Here is a 20,093-nt window from a genome sequence, read left to right on the forward strand (position 1 = left end):
GATGTGCTTTTGAGGTGTTGCTTACTGGACCAAACTCTTAATTTATGGTCCATAACTTATGATCTTGGTTTTAGCACTGAATGTTCCATGCCCCGGGAAATCCCTCAGTTCTGGGAAAACTGAGATAGTTGTTCATACTACTTACAGATGGCAATCCTACCTCTTAGCCCTAGCACCGTAAAACTTCTCATTAACGCTGTGTGGTTGTTACGTACTGAATGTTTGCATTCTCCCAAAATTCACATGCTAAAGCTCTAATTCCCAGTGTGATGTTATTTGGAGGTGAGGTCTTCAGGAAGTTGTTATGGTTAGATGAGGTTGTGAGGGTGGGGCCCTCATGATGGAATTAGTGTCCTTAAAAAAGAGGAAGAGACTAGCGATCTGACTCTTTGGCCATGTGAGAACAGAGCAAGATAGTGTGTAAACCAGGAAGAGAATCCTCACCAGGATTCAAATCTGCCCAGGCATGACCTAGGACTTCCAGTCTCCAGAACTGTGACAAATAAGTGCCTGTTGTTTAAGTCACCCAATCTATGGTGTTTTGTAACAGCAGCCTGAGCAGACTAAGACAGTGGTGTTTTACCCCATTGACATAGGAGTGAGGTGAGACTCAGAGGAGTTGGATGATTTGCTTAAAGGCACAGCGCCAATAATGGAGGGTTTAAAACTCAACTCTAGCTTGCAAATCCCTAATCTGCTCTTCTCTCTACCTGACAATGTTCCTAGAGTTCAAAGAACTGAGTTATGTACTCTTGTCCTCAAGTACTTTGTAACCCGGCAGAGGTGATACAGTTGTGCAGGTTATGAATAACGCAGGGGGGACCCCTTTGCATCGTATTCACTGCAGATTTGTGTTTTGTTTTCACAGTTCCTCTGGCAGATGGTAGTATCAGGTTGTATTAGTCAGGGTTCTCCAGAGAAACAGAAGTAGTAAGATATTTATATAGAGAAAGACATTTACTACGAGAGATTGGCTCACATGATTATGGAGGCTGAGAAGCCCCACGATCTGCCATCTCCTGGGCCCCAGCCTTTCTCCTCTGCCTTAGTTACCTCTTCGGGTCCCCAGAGACCCACCGAGCACAGGTGAACACGCTCTGAACAGATAGAGAAAGTGGGGCTCATTGTCAGAGGGCTAGAGAATACGATAGAGACCTGAGACTTTTCCTTCCCTCAGTAAATATGTACTGAACAGCTTCTCTCTGCCAGGCACTGTTCCAGGTTCTGGAAAGGGGGAACAGCCAAGAACAAGATAGACAAATCCCCTTTTCTCATGGGGCCTAAGGTTCCAGGATAGGGGGATACCCAGTGATTCTTGGATAAAGTTGCACTTTGAATTGATTCACACCATCTCATTCTGCACATTTGGGGAAGGTGAGGAGTCAACATCCATGTACATCTGCCTGTTTGAGATCCTGAATAATTTGATAGCATAGACACAGGTGATCCAGGGAGTTCACAGAAACTGCTTGTCATGTTGCCTACTTTTTTCCAGCTCTCTTGGAATAGATGCTTATTGCAGGGGATGAATCCATTGACCCCTGTGCCAGCCAGTTCCAAATGGTTAGGTGAGGCAGAGCCATTAGAGGTTCATGGTGATATGTTCAGTACTATTTTGATAGTGTTACAAAATACTATCCAGAATTTCAAGAATTTCCACATCCCCCATCATGTTCCTGAAAAAACCACACATATAAGGAGCAAGAGATCCTGAGAACTGCTTTATTAATGGACACTCAGGCTTCCAATAATTCCTGATAAAGTAGAATTAGGGCATGCATCTTAGATCCTACTATAGATCCTGTTCCCACTGCAGACCTTTGGCCAGATGGGTCAAGCATGTTGTCTAGTGATGGGGTAGATAGAATGGTCACACTTACAGAGAAAGCTTTGCCCTAACTTACTCCATGTTTTAAACTTAGAAATTGTATTACAAAAGTTAGTTGGCGGGGCATGTCCTCAGAAAGTCACCTTGGCTCAGGTGTGCTCACCAAGCAGAGATGGGAAGCCCAGGAGTCATGAAGGGCAGGCTGGCACCTGGGTCAGCACTCTTGCACCATAGCCTGGTCCAGGGGTACCTGGGGCTCTGAGTAATCAGATTAGCTTGGGGTAGGGGCCTACAGGGTTCATTGCCTCCCTTGGAAAACTGGGATTAGCAGTCAAAATGATCCTCGAGCATCTAAGAGAAAGCCTTTTAATTTCAAATTTTAGAAGGAAAAAAGATAAATATGTGAAACCGTGACACCTACTACTACCCCCGCTGTCGTCATTTACCAGACACCATTATGTGCCAACACTCTGCTGGTCACATTACATACCTCTCTCATTAAATGTCATCTAATGTGATCCCTATAATTACACAGAGATGTGGCTATCATAACTTGACTTTTACAGAAGAGGAAATGGATGCCCTGAGAATTTAGGAGACTTACCCGGGACTGGGAGCCACAGAACTGCATGCTAACCCAGGCTTTCTGATTCCTAAACTAAACAGTCGTCTTGCAGAATTGCTTCTCTGCGGTTGTTGCACAGGAAATAAACGTTGAATGAGCAAGTTCCCAGCAGCCTATGCCTGCTCACTCATTTGTTCGGTTATTCAACAAATACTTTTAAGCTTGTACTGCAGGACACTCTTTTAGGTGTTTTAGAATCGCAGTGATCAAAAGAAAGATCTCTGCCTTTTTGGAGCTTACCACTCCTGTTCTAATTTTTTTTAATTAGTATTGCTTAGCCAAGACAACTAACATTATTATTATCATTTTTTAATTGGCCACAATGGAATTTGAGAAAGAGTAAATACTCCCCTCTCTTTTTTTAACCCAGTTTTGTTTCTTTGTTTTGGGTTTTTTTTTCTTCTTCTTCTTTTTCATTATGCTGCAGTTTCTGAGTCCGTTTTGAATTATGCTGGCCTGGATTATGCAGATCTATGTGTTGGAGTTATTACATTTCTGTCCTGACATTTAAGTCTCAGCTCTTCGGTCATGCCTTTGGTAATCATTCAGGGGAAATGAGAAACCACCAATGAGTATATGAAGTTAAGAACCGGGGCAAAGAGGAAAGTACACTCATTAAGAGACTTGCTGAAAAGAAATGGTGTGAGGGCGTATTCGGGGAAGGTGTGGTGCAGGAGTTGGGAGTCGAAAAACCATGAGTTTGCTCTAAAGAGAGGATTTGTGCCCAAAAGGGAATGGTTAATGGAGGATGAGAGGGTGCTGAGAAACACATCAAAGTGGAAGGGATTTCAAACCACCAAGAGGAAGACGGAAAGCGCCAAACTATTTTGTACAAATGAGAGTGTCTTGAGAACTGAAAAAGGGTAAAGAAAACAGTGACTCTGTTTCCAAAAACATGTAAATTAAATGACAAATGAAAAAAATGGTGACACTAAAGCAGTTTGAGGAGGCATTTAAGGGCTAGTGTGATTCAGGAAAAGGCCTGGGGAACATGAGAAATAGCAAAGCAGATGGAAAATTAACTGAAAATTGAGACACACTGAATGGGTTCTGGTGGCATTTATGAGACAGTAAGAGAATTACAGTCTGAAGGGAAATAGTGAATAATAATATGTCTAGAGAACATTGTGAATAATCAGATTTGGAAAGTTAAAGGAGACTTACGAGGCAAAAGAGAGAAAATAGAAATCTGGAGGAATGAGACACTTTAAGTAATAGTTGAAAGAGCTTATGCAGCCCATATATGGTTGGCCTTTGACAAAAAGAAAGAAGGATCCTGGCAATGAGTACCCAGAATGGCCGCAATAAGCCCGGCTTTAAAAGGATGAGGTTGCATTTGGGGTGGGGTGTTAGGAAATATGACAGGGTGGAAGAAAAAAATACATGGAAACTTTATGTAAAGGTTAGCTACTATTTAAGCAACAGCTGTGTACCAGGCATCGGGCCGGACATTTTATGTGCACTATTGCTAATTCCACCCACACACCTGGGAGTGCGGGATCTGTTAGGTTAAACCACATGAAACCATCATGGTTACTTCATACGGTTTAACCTGATCTGTTTTTACAAAGAAGGAAGTGGAAGCTCAGAGAATTTTAAATATATGACCCCAAGTGGCACAGCTGGGGAATAGCAGAGGCAGGCTTTGACCCCAACAATTGCTAGCAATAGCAATTCATTCTCTAATTCACTCTGCGCCTATCTATTTTAGCACCAGCCATGTGCCAGGCACTCTGTTCGGCACTAAAAATACAATAGAAAACAAGGCATAAGAGGTCCCTGCCTTCATGATGCACACCGTCCATCTGCTGGTTAAAAAACAAGATGAAACACCAAAGATGGTCCAGGACAGCTGTCCAGTAGAAACATAATGTAGTCACTTATCATCTCAAATTATCTGGCCACACAGTGAACAAGTAAAAAGAAGATGAAATTAATTTTAATAATGTATCCTACTGCGACCACAATGCTTAAATTTTTTCAACATTAAATGAATATAAAATTGTTTATGAGATCTTTTACACTATTTTTTCATACAAAGTCTTCCAAATCCAGTATGTCGTGCCCTTACGGCACATTTCTATTCAGACTAACCACACTTCAAGTACTCCATAGCCACCGGTTGGTGGTGGCTACCATATTAGAGCAGATCTAGAAAGACCTTGATAATTCTGGCCCAATTTCTTTGCAGTCATAAAATAGGGAAAACAGTCCACCTGTTTTTCCATGTTACTTCTGATCCCCATACGCCAGCATTTCACAGGGCACAAAATGCAAGCCGTAGAGAAATGTTTCTTTCACCTGGACTTCAGCTTCATACACGTGAGGCTGTAGATACCAAAGGAAATTTGTAGGTGTGTGCATCACATAATTTACATATTTTCTGTTATGTATTTCACTGATTAAAACAACAACAACAACTTGACACTTTACCGTCAATGGACGATAATAACACAGAAGTGGACCCTCTGCAAACCATCAGAGCCTCCGCCATGTCCACGTTTTGCCAGCATGTCTTCATGTGTTTATTGCTCCTGGTGGAAACATCGAAGATGTAATTTGAAGCTTAGCAGCAGCCAGAATTTCTGATATTTCATCTGGTCACTAAAAGTTTTGTAATCAATTTTCAAGAGATAAACAAAACAGTGATAAGATTTTACTGTTTAATACAAGTGCCCAGCAGGTGTTAATGGGGACCAAGCAGTGGGGTGTATAATGGTTTTTCCCTGGGTAAAGAATTCTGCTCTGGAGTAAGTTTAAGTGGGAAGAAAGCCTGTGGAAATATGGATCATCCTTCCTAGAAATTAGATGGGGGAATTGAAGGTAATGGGTACTTGCTCCCTGCCAACTTCATAATGAAATTACTGTTCAGCAAATATTCTTGTTAGAGGTTTTTTTTTTCTCCTTCCCAGGGGACTGAAGACTTTTAATGGGAAGGGAGGGAGGGAGGGAGGGAGGGAGGGAGGGAGGGAGGGAGGAAGGAAGGAAGGAAGGAAGGAAGGAAGGGAGGGAGGGAGGGAGGGAGGGAGGGAGGGAGGGAGGAAGGAAGGAAGGAAGGAAGGAAGGAAGGAAGAAAGAAGGAAAGAAGAAAGGAAGGAAGAAGGAAGGAAAGAAAAGAAAGAAAGAAGGAAGGAAGGAAGAAGGGAAGGAGGGAGGGAAGGAAGGAAGAAAATAGACAATATTAACATAGAGTATATAGACTCATTGGTCCAGAATACTGATTTTTAAAGGAACACAGAACAATGTGGAGTGTGAGAATTTCCATATAGACGTTTCCATATAATCTGAAGAAGATGGATTGCATCTAAATAATGTCCCTGCTGACTCCATCTGATTTCACTACAAAATGGGAGAAAAGGAAATGAGCAGGGGAAACAGAGATGGGGAATTAAACAAGAGGGAGATTTAAGTAGATTCAGCTGGCATATCAGAAGAAGACTGGGTGCTCAACAGGGCATGCTAGCTCCTAGATTAAAATGGTGACCGTGACATCGGTTCACACCACATAACCCTGTGAATGGCTCTCCCCGGGCCAGGGGTCCAAGTCAAACCCAAAGCATTCGTCCTCTGGTCTGCCGTTTCCAAACACATATCAAATTGGATATTTTCAAACCTCTTGCTAATGGACTAAATTTTTCAGTTTCACCCACATTTGGGGTGTTAGATTGACCCAACGTGAACTCTATTCACTTCAAATTATTGTATAATCAAAACTTGGCTTGAGAGCTTTTATTGGATTCAGTAAAAAACAACAAACAAACAAACAAACTAAAACCCTCGATGAATCAGCAGGCCTAACTATGAGTTTTGGACTGCAGAGACAGAATGACTTGGTTACAAATTTCCTGCCAGCCCAGGTAAAGTCCACTGGTGGGCTTCGTCTGCAATTTTTATGCTGAAATTCCATGGACAGTGTTCCATCGTGACATTTCATGGGTCTTTGCCCTTGGCCTTGAAGTTTCCTCCATGCGGTGAATCACTCCTCTACTTAAAACCTTTTGTGATCCTCATGGCCATCTGCACAAAATCCAGACCTTTAGGTCCCTTATGATCTAGCTTAAGGGATGCTCTCCAGACACATCCCACTGCCTGTCAGCTGTACTAAGCTATTTCCCCTAGCGTGTCACTTCCTTTGCTGACTCTTCCTTGTTTAAGATGACTCCTCTGCTCTGAATGCTCTTCTCCACCTCTCCTCAACCCCTTTACTCTTGCAGATTCCCAGGAAGTCCTCCCTACGTTGCAGAGATTGCGTTAGGGACCCTTCCTCTACATTCTCATGACTTATACTTACTGTGCATTGGCGCACAAGTGGCCTTCTATGTACTGTCATTGTTTATGTGTCTATGTCACTGAATTGTGAGGATGTAAGAGGGGCCACAGGCACTGTGTTTTTTATTTCTGTATTTATGGGACTCACCATAAGGCCTGACACACAATAGACATTCAGTAAGTCGTTGTTGAATCGGTAAATTATCTTCCTAGGAAATGATCAGCGATGCCTCAGATGTGCCAAATAGAATCGTGATTACCCTTTGCTTCTTCTAGAATAGCAGTGTTTGATTTTTCTATTTTTAAACAGTATTTTGTTAAAAATAAAAACTATCTGCAGAAAATTTGGAGAATACGAAGATACACAAAAGAAAATGGAAAGTACCTGGGATCCTTCCATGCATAGACAAACCCTATTTTTATCCTCTTTTCTGCTTGTTTAACATTAAATAGCAAGCATTATCTTCATGCCATTAACTTGTCTCAAAAACATGATTTTTTAAGGACTCAAAACAGTCCATTGAATGGATACACAAAAATGTTCTTTGCCTTTTCCCCAATTTCTTAACCTTGTCCTTGGAGACCTGATTCTTCCCCCATAGGACACAGTCAGGTCTTCTGCACTGTGGCTGTCCAGGGGCAGACATGTGATCAGTTAGGCCAATCTCTCCTTTTGGAATTATTTTTGTAATCTAGTCCTCTTCCTTAATATTTTACTTCTTTAGCTACTTGTGTTGTTAAAGGAATATAATGCAAAAAAATGCTATGACTTTGAGGTACCCTGTCTTTCTGGGGAGGTCTCTGAATGCTTCTAACCACCATACTGTATTTACTGAGTGTCTGCTAAGTGGTGTGTTTTCTTGGACGTCTTTAACATCATATTTTTCTCATGCTGCAAGGAGATGTGAACCCCTGAGAAGCCTCCCTCCCAAATCCTGGGAAATGAGCTCTGGCTTGCTCTGCATCAGAGCCGAGTGTGACTACAGGCGAGGTGGTTTGAGGCGGGGGTGTGGGAGGTAGAGATAAGAGTATCGTAAACAGACAGACATCACTTGTGACGAAGACAACTGCACAGTTGTTGTATAGGGCAGACATCGAGGAGCCATCCTTGACGCCTCTCTCTCCACCACCCTCATGTCTAACCCATCACTGAATACCTGCTCAGTATTTCTCCACTTGTGTTGCTGCTCCTACTCTTCCTTCTCCTCCTCTTTTGGGGCCACAACGGGACCAAAGCCAACACCATCTCTCACCTGAATAATAAGAGCACTGTGACCAGCCCCCCTCTACCTACTGTGGTCCCCTGCAAACCTATTCTGTACACAACATTTAAGTCATATTATACTGATACAAGAAAAGTCTGATTATATCACCTCCTTGATTAAAGTCTTCAATGTCTTTCTATTGTTTTAAAATGAAGATAAAACTCCTTAACATGGCCTGAAAAGCTTTGCACTGTCTGCCCCTATTTACCTTCTCACTCACACCACAGCCCCCATTTCCCTGTCTCTCTCTGCTTTGGCCTCACTGGTTTGCACTCAGCCCTTCATAAACACTACCACAGGACCTTTGTACATGCTGTCCCCTTTGCCTGGAATGTGCTTACATCTTTTCTGATCTAGTTAATGCTGAGTCATCCTTCAGGTCAAGCTGCACTTCCTTATAGAAGCCTTGCCTGACCCCTGTTTCACTTTCACATAGCACACCCTGCCCCCTCTATTGTAGCACTTTTCATAGTTCAGCGATTAACCAATTAATACCTGTCCTCTCCCTTAGACTATAAGCTTTAAGAGGACAGAGATCATGTCTGTTTCTTCTTTATTGCCAGCCAACTAGCTGAGTCCTGACATGTAGCAAATATTTGATAAATATTAGTTGAATGAATAATGAATGAATGGGATATCATTTCTTTGACGTTGTATACCATGTGGTTTATGAGCAAGCAGTTTCCTTTAGGGAAGCTTGTTAAAACATGCTTTCAGATCCTCCTGTAAGAAGATCATTTGAACAGAAGTTCAATGTTCTATAGTCTGGCAGGACAAATGTGTTCTATCCCCTGTGCTTTCTGCAATAAATTACTAATGCCTGTACAGGATTGGGGATTCTGGGATTGATTACAGGCTCATGAAAAAGAATGCATGGAAGTTAGCAGAGCCTGTGTGGGTACTGATGCTTCCACAGATAAGAGGCTCCTTCTGATGAGTTTACACCTTCTCAGTTTTATGCTGATGGTGGCATCCACTTATTTGTTTGAAACCTCTTTAATTCTTCCCTAAACATTTGTTTTTCTCTTCCTCTCTCTAGATTTATGGTCAATGTGACATGGGATGGCAAAGACTTGTCCTTCACTGAGGAAGGCTATCAGGTGCACCCCAGGCTGGTGGTCATCGTGCTGAACAAGGACCGCGAATGGGAAAAGGTGAGCATCCTCCTGTGTGCCGAATACAGGGGAGGCAGGACAGGTGTGGGCAGCAAGGGAGCTCAAAGTACTCCTTTTCCCAAAGTATTTTCCTCTGAGCAGCTCCACATGTCATTCCATGACCCTTGATGGAACAAGGCAGACAGATACTGTAAAGTGGAGGTGCTTTCCCTGGGTGAACTGTGGCAGTTGTGTGCTGTTCGTTGTGTTGGGTTCTCAAATCTGAGTAGGTAGTGTCCTTGAAAGACTTAAGGTAATTTAAAAGCAGTGAAGTTTGGTTCACATCATTGCAGTAGCAAGTGTTCACTCTCTGGCAATGATCACACCAGTTTGCCTAAACCTCATAATGGGGTACGATATTCACACATTTTGCCCTACGAATGAACCCCTTGTATTTTCATGTACTTAGTCTTTTGCTTTGAATCAACTCATTTCCAAAACTTAAATGTATCGCTTCTGCAAATCATGGATTGGAGAGGGTTGTATTTCTTGTAAAGCACATTTTCTAGAACATATATAATAACTATAAAAAATCAATGTTCAGGAAAAGCTCATCTGAGGTACGGCACAGGGGACTTTCTAGAGTTATGGCAATATTCCTTGTCTTGAACATTTGTCAAAATGCATCAGACTATCACACAAGATTTGTTTCATTGCATGCCATTGTATCTAAATTAAAAGATATATTTTGAAACTGTTCAAATTGAGATTCCCTGCACAATTAATTACCAATGTTTACTGAGTTTTCATACTTAACTCCCTGACATGAGTACTAGTTATGACAACAATAGCCATTGTTTATTGAGCGCTTGCTTGATTTTTGCTTTAGGCGGTACACCCAAGCTCTGAGTGACGACTTGGTTTATTCATTCATTCCACAAATGTTTATTCAGTGCCTGCGATGTGCCAGGCACTATTCTTGATGCTTGGAATCTATCAGTGAACAGGAGAGACAAAACAACAATTTCTGATTCATGGAACTTAGACGCTGGTGTGTGTGTGGAGAGGGATGGGTTGGGATTTTGTGCACTTTTGTGATGCTTGCGGAAAGCACTGGATTCTGTCCCCGGGTGTTACCTCTGCTCTTCCCTCTGGTAAACCCTGCAGCCCACTGTCCTAAATGGCTCACATCTCCATGTCTGAGCTGGTTCCTTTATGTATCTGGGACTTTGAACATGCTTTTTTTTTTTTTTTCTTTCCTGTAATGCTTCCCTGTATCCTTACTTACTTTTATTCATCCTTCAAATTCTGGCTTCTCTCTCCTCTTGCAAATGGAAAGTCAAAATGCAAGTTATTTTTTTCTTGTCCATAATAAGAGGTAGAGAACTTGAGCCTTTCTGCCTTTTGTTATTACATTTTGGAGTTATTTTTCAACCTTTTGAAGTTACACAGTCTGAGGATCACTTTTGGAACTGTAAAATCATTCTCGTTGGTTGGATTTAACCAGTCCTGGGTCAGGCTTGGCTCACACCTGTGGATTCTCTGTGCTGCCTTTGGACGTACCTCATTTGCCAGGGAGCCTGTTTACAGGGAGGCCACTGTAGTGCTGGTGATAACATTGCATAAAAGAAGGCGGCCCTTGATAGGCTTCATTTCCACATACAGAAAATACCCTTTTAATATATTGTGTGTCCTCCTTCAAATTTCTGTTGAAATATAGCAATTTCCCAAAAAGGCAGCTCCGGGAATTGCTGCGGAGTTGAGCTTAGAATGTACAAATGCTTCCTGTAGTTGGTCTATTCTCTCAGCGCTCAGGGGAACCAGTGCTTCAGAAATAACTCCTTGTGCTTCTGTCTCGAAGAAAGAGGAAGCCAATGGAGCAGGTAAATACCAGTCATGTTATCCTTAAAGCCGTCCCCCAGCAGCACATGCTGGTACAGCCGGTCAGCAGAGGGGAAGGTCTGCAGAAGGAGGGAACTGTTATTCTGGGACTCGGGAGATTTCTTTTCATCTCTGAGGTCACTCAGTGGAGTCACTAGAAGCAGCATGTAATGAGGGTGTCTTGGAAAACACGACAAGCCCTTAGAGGGACATTTCTGCTGGGCCTTTGTGTGCAGCTGGCGTGGATTAGTCCGGTGCTGTGCACAGTGCCTGCTTGTGTTCGGCAGACATAGAACTCAGGTCTGAGCAGACTTCCCTCTTGTAAACTGGGACTTCCATGCCCTCCGCCTCTCCTTTTTTTTTCGATGGCTTTGCTCTGCATTAGAGCTTAGTGGGTCCAAGCCTTCCCAGAGATGCTTGGAAATAATACCCTGGTTACAAGCCAATTGGCAGCCCAGGCCGATACAATAAACACCCTCTGTGGGCCAACTCTATGGCCAACATTCCATCTGCACCAGAGTGACGCAAGGATGAATGGGATACCACCCCTCTCCTCAAGTAGCTCATGACTGAGCCATGTCTGGGGAGAGAGGGGTGGACTTGACTTGGTCAAATGGGTAAGTCTTCACGAGGGTGGGGACATTGAGTAAAAGATTGGATCTCTCCATGGTGAATCATCTTAGTAACTACTTGAAAAAATGCTTTGGGAATAATTCTCTTTACCATTTTAGGGTTACACCAGTCTAAAATGAAAAAGTGTGTGCGTATATGCACATGCGTATAACATACATACAGACTAGTTTTAAAAAGCATATATATTTAGAGAGAAAGAAAGAGGGAGAAAGAGAGGGGGAGGGAGAGAGATTTAAAGAAAGGTTTTTAAAGCAGTTTTGACTTCAAGCATGAATGGGACAAAAATCATAAATATTAAAGTAAAACAACCCTCTTCTCTTCTAGAGAAGCTCTAATTAAAGATGGTAGAGATGCCCCAGAAGACAAAAGGGAGACCCATCATTACGTCTTCCTGAATGAAGGGCCCCATTCCCGTCTCTCTGATGTGTCTGCTTCCCTCTTTATTCTCACCACTCTGTTTGCATTCTCTTTGGTGCCCTTGATCTCAGTTGCTTTCCACACTGTGATGACTCCCAGATCCTCTCTCCAGCCCAGATCTCCTGATCTCCAGACTTGGCACCAGGACTCCCTTACACGGACAGCCCACAGACCTCCACTTCATCTTGTCCAAAGCCAAAGTCACCATCTTCTTCTCTCAAATATGGTTTTTCTCCTGTGTCCCAGCAAAGAAAGCTTCATTCTTATCCTCCCAATATCCTCCAAGCCCTCATAGTCACTTGTCATCTGCTCATTCTCTGTCTCAGTTCCTGTCTCTTTGAACACTTTCCTCTTTTTGCCAAGGGCACCCCTTCCATTGATTCTACATCTGGATAATCCAAATCAGGCCATGTCCTTACCACTTTGTACAAACCTGTATACTAACTCCTAAGAGTGTTAGCAGCTTGTGTTATAATTATTTGCTTGCATGTTCATCTTCACTTGGACTGTGAGCCCCATCAGAGAAAGGTCTGTTCCTTCCACATGTTTCTTTGGCTGTACCACAAGGTGCTATTTCTTTTTTTTTTTTTTTTTTTTTTTGGCGGTACACGGGCCTCTCACTGCTGCGGCCTCTCCCGTTGCAGAGCACAGGCTCCGGACGCGCAGGCTCAGCGGCCATGGCTCACGGACCCAGCCGCTCCGCGGCATGTGGGATCCTCCTGGACCGGGGCACGAACCCGTGTCCCCTGCATCGGCAGGCGGACTCTCAACCACTGCGCCACCAGGGAAGCGCACAAGGTGCTATTTCTAATGCCTAAAAGGGCCTCTATACAATCTGCTGGTAATGCTGACTTCAATCACCATTTACTAAGAGCTACTCTATACCAAGAACTATGCTGAGAGTTTTATGTCCATGAGCTCATTTAGGCATTTCAACAACTCATCTACAGTAGGTATTCTTATCCTTGCCTCATAAATGGAAATTCCAGTTCAGAGAAGCCAGGGACCTGCTTCAGATCCTGCATGTGGTAGAAGCAGGATGTGAATGGAGGACTGCCTGACCGCAGGCTGCATTCCTAATTCCTACATCGTACTGAATTACAGCTGGTGGGAAAGGAATATTTTAGAGGAGAAATTAAGGGAGTTCCTCCTGTCCTTAGAGTGACACCCACCTCCTTATTCTCACTGGATGCAGCAGATTTCACTCAAACCCAACCAGTTGGAACTTGGGGTATAAGCATTTATCTCGTCGCACAGGCCGTCTCTTTTGTTCTATAGAAGTTCCACCTTCCAGTCTGGCTCACTGAAGAAGGGGTTGTACCCTGTTCCTGTGTCTTGTGCATAATGAAGCAGATGCCAGTTAAAGAATTCCTAGTACAGATACGATAAAGGAGATCTTAGAAAAAGCTAAGATTGATCCCCAGTTCTGGCTGTGGCATATCAGTGTGTTACCAGATCTATCGAGGCTTTCACCCACAATGGTGTATGCATGGGGTGCAGTTTTCCCATGGTGGGGTCTCTAATTAGAGAATGTCACAACTCCCTCCCTTCTAAATCATTGTATTTTAACTACCCCTCCATCACTTTCCCGCCACATTTAACCTAGATGGCTTGGTGAGTCTCAGGAACTCATGTGCAGAAGATTTCTAGTGTGTGTGTTTGCTTGTGTGTATGTGTGTGTGTATGGTATCAGTTATCTGCCAAAAGGTTCATCCTGCTAAAAGATGGAAATATTTATGCAAACATTATACTTGGCATCTGCGTACACATACTCCAATGATTATGTTAAAGAAAATCACGGAGGAAAATTATAATGGAGAGGACACCAGTAAGTTACAGTTGATAGAACAATTGTGCGAATTGCTAAAACTGAAGTGCATTGTTTATACGTCCTACAAGCAGCCAGAAATACATTATGGCTTCTACTATGTGCTTGCTTTGCTTAGAAAAACGATGGCAGTGCATTGATGAAGCCATGAATTCTGGCTATGACTAGCACTGAGAGAATACTGTCTGTTTTCAGGTTTTCACTTTTTCCTTTACCACTATATCTCTGGTGCTCAATAGCTGTGACTCAATAAATATTTATAGAATGGATACGAGAATGAAAGGATTTTTTTTCACGAACTTCCCCAAATGAGGAACAGCTGTTATTGTGGTCATTTTACATGTGTGGTCCTGTGGGCTACCCATATCAGAGTAACCATGGGAGAGATGTAAAGGCTTTTACGGTACTAGCACTACCTCAAACCTACAGAATAATCATTTCTGATTCTGCTTTTTCATAAGCTCCCCTAGCAATGCCCATTAAAGATATAGAACTACTGCTTTAGGACATGGATTTACTCTTTGTTATCTTGAAAAAATGGTTTCATCTAGGTCATCCTGGCTATCAAGATTTCCTGCTTCCTGTCTTTGTCCCTCTTTCTTCCTTTGGAATACACAGCTTAGTAGCAATGCTAAAGAGCAGTGGTACAGGAGAAAAGGAAATAAGGAAATTGGAGTCCTGTAGCACCTAGAGTAATCTCTGCTGAATGAGACAGTAACAGTGCCAAGTGAAATGTTTATGGATGTAGTATAGTTCCTATCACCTGGTGTGTCCTCAACAAATATTGAGTTATTAAATAACTGGTATTTTAGTTAAATCTGTCCCCCTTAAGCAGAGATGGTTGAATTTGGGATATATAACCCTTATTTATTCACACTTTTATTCTGTCAAGCAAAATTTCCTGAGTACCTACTATGTGCAAGCCATTGTTGAGGGTTGCAATGAGACATGTACCTGCCTTAGAGTGTCATAGGGCATGAGGAGATGCTCGTAATTGCAAGACAGTATGAAATGTGCCACAGAAGATGCTCTGATAAAAGTCTATGATGTTTGGAGAAGGGATATATTACATGTAGGCTGGCTGATCAAGGGCATCTATACAGAGGACTTCTAATTTGAGCAGGGTCTCAGATGAAACCTTCTGAATATGTGTGGGGAGGCCATTCCATGCAGAAGGACCATTGAAAGCCAAAGTCCAGAGGCAAGCGTGCTCAAGGCTCATTTGAGAAAGAGTTCAATGTGTTTGAAACATAGCTTGTATGGTAGGCAGGATTCTAAGAATGATCCCCAATGACCCTCACTCTTCTATAATCCTCTCTTCTAGGAGGATGACCTGTGAATATGACGAGATATGCCTTCTGTGATTGTTACGTTAGATAGCAAAAGGAGTTTTTCAGTGGACTTTGAGTTAATCAAAAGGAGTGTTATCAGGCTGGACCTAACCTAATCACATGGGCCTTTTTTTGGCGGGGGGGTGTATAGTTGTTTTACAATATTGTGTTCGTTTCTACTGCACAACAAAGTGAAGTAGAGTTCCCTGTGCTGTATAGCAGGTTCTCATTAGTTATCTATTTTATACATATTAGCTAGTGTATATATGTCAATCCCAATCTCCCAATTCATCCCACCCCCCCCCTTTCCCCCCTTGATGTCCATAGGTTTGTTCTCTACACGTGGGCCTTTTAAAAGTAGAGAGTTTTCTGAAACTAATAGCAGAAGAGGAAGTCAGAGAGATTTGAGCATGAGCAGGAATTGTCTGACTGCTGGATTTGAGGATTGAGAGGGCCACATGACAAGGAAGCAGGTGGCCACTAGGAGATGAGTTTAGTCTCTGGCCAACAGCCAGCAAGGAAACAAGGGCTTCAGTCCTACAACCTCCAGGAACTGAACTCTGCCAACAACCCGAATGAGTCTGCAAGTGGATTCTTCCCAGATCCTGCAGCTATGAGCCCAGCTGAGTGACAGCTTGGTTTTGGCCTCATGTGACCCTGAGCAGAGAACCCAGCTGAGCCCCGCTGGACTTCTGACCTACAGAACTGTGAGGTCATAAGGGAGCATTGTTTCAAGTGGCTATGTTTGAGGCCATTTGTTACATGGCAATAGAAGACAAAAGCAGATTGTTTAAAGGGAAAATATGGGAATGAAGGACCATACTGGAGTTTGAATTATACACTGTGGGATTTTATTCAGTCACCTTTGGGGTACTGTTGAAGACCTTGAGATGGGAGAACAACATAAAAATAATAATAGTAATAGCTAATACTCGTTTAGTATTGATGATACACCATGCAGGGTGCTAAGCGTTCAAATATATAAACGTATCTAATACTCACATGAACACTGTGATGCAGATACTATTACCCTCTTTTACATATGAAAGGGATAAATAAGGCCCAGAGAAATTCAATAACTTGCTCAAGATGACAGAGCTAATAAGTTGCAAAGCCAGGATAAGAACCCCATAGCCTGTTCTCTTAGATAAAAACTAAACTACTTCTTCAAAAATAAAATGGTGATTGGCATGGATCTTGGGGAAATTTTCTAAGGGACTATTTAAGTAGCTCAGGTTGAAGGGAATGTAGGTGTGAACAAGAACAGTGGCAATGGCATCTGAGAAATTTCAGCAACAGAACTGAAAGCACATGGCACTGACTGTATGATTTGCTGAGAGATTTGTGAAAAAGAGAAGTCAGAAAGATTTAAAAAAAATTTTTTTAGGCATGGGTTTGTGTTTAGGCATTTCTGGACTGAGCACTTCCAGAAGAAATTTGTCATGCCTGTAAATGACATGGTTCATCTCTCATCCCTTCCTCTCCCTCTCTTTCCCTTTCTCTGTTTCCTTTATTCTCCAAAACCCACAGCTAAAATCAAGTGGCCTTTTGTAAAATGGGTTTGGTAATATCACCACCTTAGCAGAAGCTGTGTGAAATTTAATTTGTTTCCTTATATAATGATCATTAAGTTTCTCAAATGATGTAAGCCACAGAGAGGGAAAATTAAGCCATTACAAAAGATTTAAAATTATCCTCTGACTTCCCTAGAGTCATGCGTGGTGACTGTTTTAAATGCCTACACGGTACAATTTGTTAGGTCACAGTGGGGAAAGTACAATAGGTCTATAGCAAATGAACACATCAAACTGAAATGAGTAATGCCACCTCCGTGTGTGTGTGTGTGTGTGTGTGTGTGTGTGTGTGTGTGTGTGTGTATCTGTTTCTGTCTTGCATGGTTCTCTTTCTTTCCTTCCTTCTTTCCTTCCTTCCTTCCTTCCTTCCTCCCTCCCTCCCTTCCTCCCTCCTTTCTTCCTCCCTCCCTCCCTTCCTTCCTTCCTTTGTTCCTTTCTTTCTTGCAGTTGTAATATAAGCCTAACTCCAAAAAGAACAGCAATTGAACCATGCTTTTCTGCAAGGCAATAGTCTGCTAATAGTTTTCTAGATTTCTGAAATTTAAAAAAGAGCAGTTCATAGAAAAGACATCTCTATGGGAACATGCCTTGATGGGAATGTTGATGACAAAGATGATTGATGGCAATGATGATGATGGTTCTGTTGATTGACAGGGGGTCATGATGGCAGCAGCTGTCATTTGTTATACTCCTGTTATATGCCAGACACCAAGCAGAGTGTTTTCAATACATTATCTCACTTAAATATCACAATATTCTCTGCACTTTCTCATATATAAAAGGGAGGTAATAATAGTACTTACCTCATAGGGTTGTTGGGAAAATTAAACAAAATATTATGTCAAGTGCTTAGAACACTGACTGGCACATAGTAGATGATCAGTAAATGCCAGCTCCAGTTATCATTAGAGCTCCATATTATGGGAGAGAACGTGAAAGCTGCATGGAATGAATGACTTGCCCAAGGTCATATAATGGTGAAGGCAGAATTTGAACATAAACAGTATTACAATAGAACCAGAATCAACCAGTATGTCATCTGGAGTATCCATCTCTACCCAACTCACAAACCCAGTTTGATAAGGAAGCTGTCTGAGAGTGAAGGGGCATAATTAAGCTGACAGATGGTATAAATGTAAGACAAAAGCTGTACCCTTGACAGCTTGCCTTGCCATCAATTATGAAAATGAGTGAATAGATTATTGAAATGATCTCAGATGAGTAAATTATTCAAAGAGCCTCTCAGTTGGAAGTATTTCTAGAAACTCCTGAACAGACAGATGAAAACCTTTTTTTTTTTCTGACTGGGTCATCAACTCTTCAGTGTTGTAAGTGAATGCAAAGCCCTGAGCTCCTGTGATAGAGGGGAAAGAGAGGGAGGGAGGAAGGGAGGAAAGGAGAGAATGAGAGGATGAACACCAGGCTTTAGTCTCAATGCTGCAGAACGTAGAATAGACTTCCTCCATTATCTAGGAGAAAGGTTTTTTTTCTAACTATGTTCCCTGGAATGCTAGCTTCTTTCATAGTGCCACAGGGGTCTCTGACTGGATAGGGGTTAATGAGACAAGATCCAGCTATAGCCAGAGATGGTAAAGCTTTATCTGATTGGTATATTGGTGCTCCAAGCAAGCTTTTTCAGGGAAAAGATACAAAATTTCTAAAATAATTTTGAAAGTGAGTAGAGTAAGGGGATTGAATTTAGACATCCTCTGAATATAAGGCAAATAAATGGTAAGCATTTGTTGAGCACCTACTATAAGCCAAACCTTACAACATTGGCTTTATATTTATTATTTCACTTCAGCTACAGTGATAACCCTATGATGTAGGTGGTATTCTCTGATTGTTGAGTAGGGAAGACCTGGAGATATTCAGTGACATTTTTTCAATAGCTGAGAAAATATTCAAATTTAGGTCTTGTGAGTCTCCCAGTCTGGTGCTCATTCCGCCACTTGACACAGTTTCTAGGATGAATGATGGGAATTTTCATAAAGGACCTAGAGATTCTTGTGAATATTATCTTCCTTGGAGGTTGAGTGGAGGGAATGAATGACAATACCTAGCCCTTCTTGTAGACTTAAATCTTACTCTTTAGGATACATTAATTATTAACAACGAATGTCCCATGTGATTGATCTATATGTTTATTTATCTGTCCACCCAGCCAATCATCCAGTGATCAGTCATCTACATAATAAACCATCCGTCCGTCTATCCATCCATCAACCCATCTGACCAACCAACTTCCATCCATCCACCTGGTCAGCCACTCTCGACGCCCCCCCCAATTACCCACTGCTGATCTGTTTGCCATGTACCTACTCTGTGCCAGGCTGGGGGTAGGTGTGGGTGAAGCCAAATTGAATAATACAGTGTCCCTACCCTCAGGAAGGTCACAGTCTAGTGGGAGAGACAGAGAAATGAACTTTCAATTGCAACATAGATGGGTGTTAATAGTAGAGGTAAGCCCAGGGCACTGCAGGATACCTACCCAGCCTGGGTATTAGGAAAGGGATGAGAAAAGGCTTCCTCGAAAGAGCTAACATATGTCCTGAGTCCTAAAGGATGAAGAAGAGTTATCTAAAGTGTGAAGATCATTTGGCCCATTTTATTAACTGAATCACAAACATTTGAAGCCCCTTATTATTTGTTCCTCATTTCACAATTTATCCAGTTAGCTAGCTGTAGCTGGATTGCTTCCCACCCACCTACAACCACCAGACCTCCATGATTTGCTGTCTGGACCTGCTCTCTACTTTCTCAGCGTTGTGTCTGTCATGTTTGTTATTTCCCTCATTTACATGCTGATGGTGCGGACAGGAATGACATTTGTCTGTAAGAAAAGAGGCAGAACAGTGAAGAGTACTCTACCCCAGCAGTCTGCTTCTGTCTACAAGTGGCTGTGTCAGGCTGCCTTCTGTAGCTGCAGCTTGGTTTTCTCATCTGTGCTATTGGCAGCAGAAGCTGCACTTCCCACTACGCTGTTTTTCTTGGCTTTGGAGCCTGGGTTGGGCCAGAGAGAAAGGCAGATAGAAAAAGATTGAATATTCTGAGTGTTGATCTCTAACCTGTGAAAGACTTACTGTGCTTTCTAGATGCTGAAGACGAGAAAATTGGCTATCTGATACCTTGATATATTTCCCCACATTTTAAAAATCATTAATAATAAAACATAATAATTTCTGCGTCCTAGTTATAGCCTAGGGGCTTTATATTCATTACTTTGACCCCTTTTAAACAGATACTGACATGAGTACTATCATGCCTTCCCCAGTTTATATATAAAGAAAATGAGGCTCTGAGAAGATTGATGACTGGCCCAAGGTTACAGAAGCAAGTAAGTGGCAA

The 20,093-nt window shown here is 42.2% G+C and overlaps 1 protein-coding gene across 2 annotated transcripts in view; it reads left to right on the forward strand.

Moving 5' to 3' along the window:
- GRIN2A (glutamate ionotropic receptor NMDA type subunit 2A) overlaps positions 1-20,093 on the forward strand; it is a 364,343-nt gene that overhangs the window by 240,324 nt on the left and 103,926 nt on the right. For both annotated transcript variants that reach the window (XM_073792321.1, XM_019928628.2), the window contains exon 3: positions 9,027-9,141. In XM_073792321.1, the coding sequence (XP_073648422.1) occupies positions 9,027-9,141 (115 nt within the window). The remainder of the gene's footprint in view (positions 1-9,026; positions 9,142-20,093) is intronic.

This window comes from Tursiops truncatus, chromosome 15 (genome assembly GCF_011762595.2).
Source record: "Tursiops truncatus isolate mTurTru1 chromosome 15, mTurTru1.mat.Y, whole genome shotgun sequence".
Taxonomy (NCBI): domain Eukaryota; kingdom Metazoa; phylum Chordata; class Mammalia; order Artiodactyla; family Delphinidae; genus Tursiops; species Tursiops truncatus.